This window comes from Penaeus monodon, chromosome 22 (genome assembly GCF_015228065.2).
Source record: "Penaeus monodon isolate SGIC_2016 chromosome 22, NSTDA_Pmon_1, whole genome shotgun sequence".
Lineage (NCBI taxonomy): Eukaryota > Metazoa > Arthropoda > Malacostraca > Decapoda > Penaeidae > Penaeus > Penaeus monodon.
Window position 1 is genome coordinate 17,027,066 of NC_051407.1, and position 1,806 is coordinate 17,028,871.

The 1,806-nt window shown below is 33.3% G+C and overlaps 2 protein-coding genes across 2 annotated transcripts in view; one reads left to right on the forward strand and one right to left on the reverse strand.

The window, feature by feature from the left end:
• LOC119586966 (ribonuclease kappa-B-like) overlaps window positions 1-188 on the forward strand; it is a gene marked incomplete in the record, with an annotated part of 4,402 nt that extends 4,214 nt beyond the window's left edge. The window contains 1 exon segment of the mRNA XM_037935704.1: window positions 1-188.
• LOC119586965 (ATP-dependent RNA helicase DHX33-like) overlaps window positions 179-1,806 on the reverse strand; it is a gene marked incomplete in the record, with an annotated part of 14,038 nt that continues 12,410 nt past the window's right edge. The window contains 1 exon segment of the mRNA XM_037935703.1: window positions 179-1,703. Within this exon segment, the coding sequence (XP_037791631.1) occupies window positions 1,446-1,703 (258 nt within the window).

Sequence of the window (1,806 nt, forward strand, 5' to 3'; positions counted from 1 at the left end):
GGTACATGTATGAAAACAACTACCTTAAAAGATAGTAGGAATACTTCTTTTAAAAATATTATTAAATGTACAGGTATGAATCTGTTCTAATTTGGTGAGTTGTATAAGTGTAAATTATGTATATTTATGTACATTCCAGTGTGTATTAGTTAGGCAGAGTCAATAATAAAACTAAAGATATTAAAAAAGTTTAATTGTATCCTGCATTTTTTTAATGGATGATTACTGCTTTATGAAAAATAGTACAACCATTCCTATTATAGAACAGTTGTTATTGCATTACTGATGAAAACAATGAAAAATATTGAACAGGTAAATTTAGTACTTCAGAAGAACCAATATTTTTGCACTATTTACTTTTGATCAACGGATGACACAGTTTATCTTAATTTGGCCACATTGATATTATCTAAAATTGCTTTAAGATTTTTCTTGTGTTTGGATCCCCCCATTCAATTATTGATTTGCAGTTCCTTTTAAAGATAATTACAATAATGTTTTTTAATACTATCATAAATAATATCTTCTAGGAAATGTGAATCACTCACTATTGCTGTTCAACTCAATTGTAGTTTTTCCAAGTCTGCCACACCTGGTATGATTATGATAAGTGATTTTGGAAGCTGGGAACAGATTGGTTATTAAAAAATTGATGTAGGCAAAATGAATACAAATACATTTATAGTAATAGTAAAGTTTGAAGTAAAGCATAATAACGAGCATGTATCCAAAGACTGTTTAATAAATGTACTATACAAAATCCATATTTGAAACAATTGTGTAATGTTCTTTTTATCATTCTTAATTTTCTCCTTTTATATCCCTTTATTTAAGTACATAAAATGACAAAGACTGGAAAGAAAATGACTTACAATAAAGTATTCCACACCATGGTTCTCTAAACAATGTACAAAGACTATGGTCCTTTTCTTGTATAAAAGAATAGCATATAAACATTACAAAGTTATATAAATCTATCTAGTGTATAACAAACATTTATCATCTTTGATCTTAGTTTCAAAATCTTATTTCAATGAGGAAAATAATGATCACAGCTACCTAAAGGTTCCTTAATTAACACATGCCAAATCATTCTCTTTCTCTCATCATACAGCTTAATTCTCCACCAGGAAACTCTTAAAAATTTTCCTTCTCTGTTGCCAGTAAGATGAAGGGTAGCATGGCTGGAAAGACACCTGTCTGCTAACAAAACAGGAGTTGAGGTTTCTCAGGATAATTAGGTCTAAGTGGGGAAAACTGGCAGAGGCTCAATACTGCATTGTTAACAGAGACCTTTGGCAGGGAAGGCAGTAAAGGCATTTTCTTCTGACACCTATGGTGCAAATGTGTCACTGCACAAAGATACTACAGAGTAAACAACAACAACACTTGTCACACGTAGGCCTATATTAAGGTTGTGTCCTGTTGCTATTCACGTCTCTATTTCACATTTTCTTGATATGCCGTTTTCTGAAGTACTCCGGGGCAACCTCAAACAGCCACTGTGCATCCACTGCCGAGTTGATATGCATGTACATCTTGCCAGTGTGGACTAGCTCAGTAAAGAGGATGTAGGCAGGCTTTCCTCCAAACAAGACCGATGTAGGGTGAATGGAACACTCTTGCCTGGTATCAAGTGACAGGTACTTTCCATCCAGCTGTAGTTCTGCAACGTTTGTGAAGAGCCCAGCAACAAGGCATCTGCAGAGAAATGACCATTAGAAGAGCTGCTGGAAAAATAAACTATTGCATTTTCTCTCTTTTCTTAATGAATTTTCCATCTTCTGACAAACTTACTCTATTTTG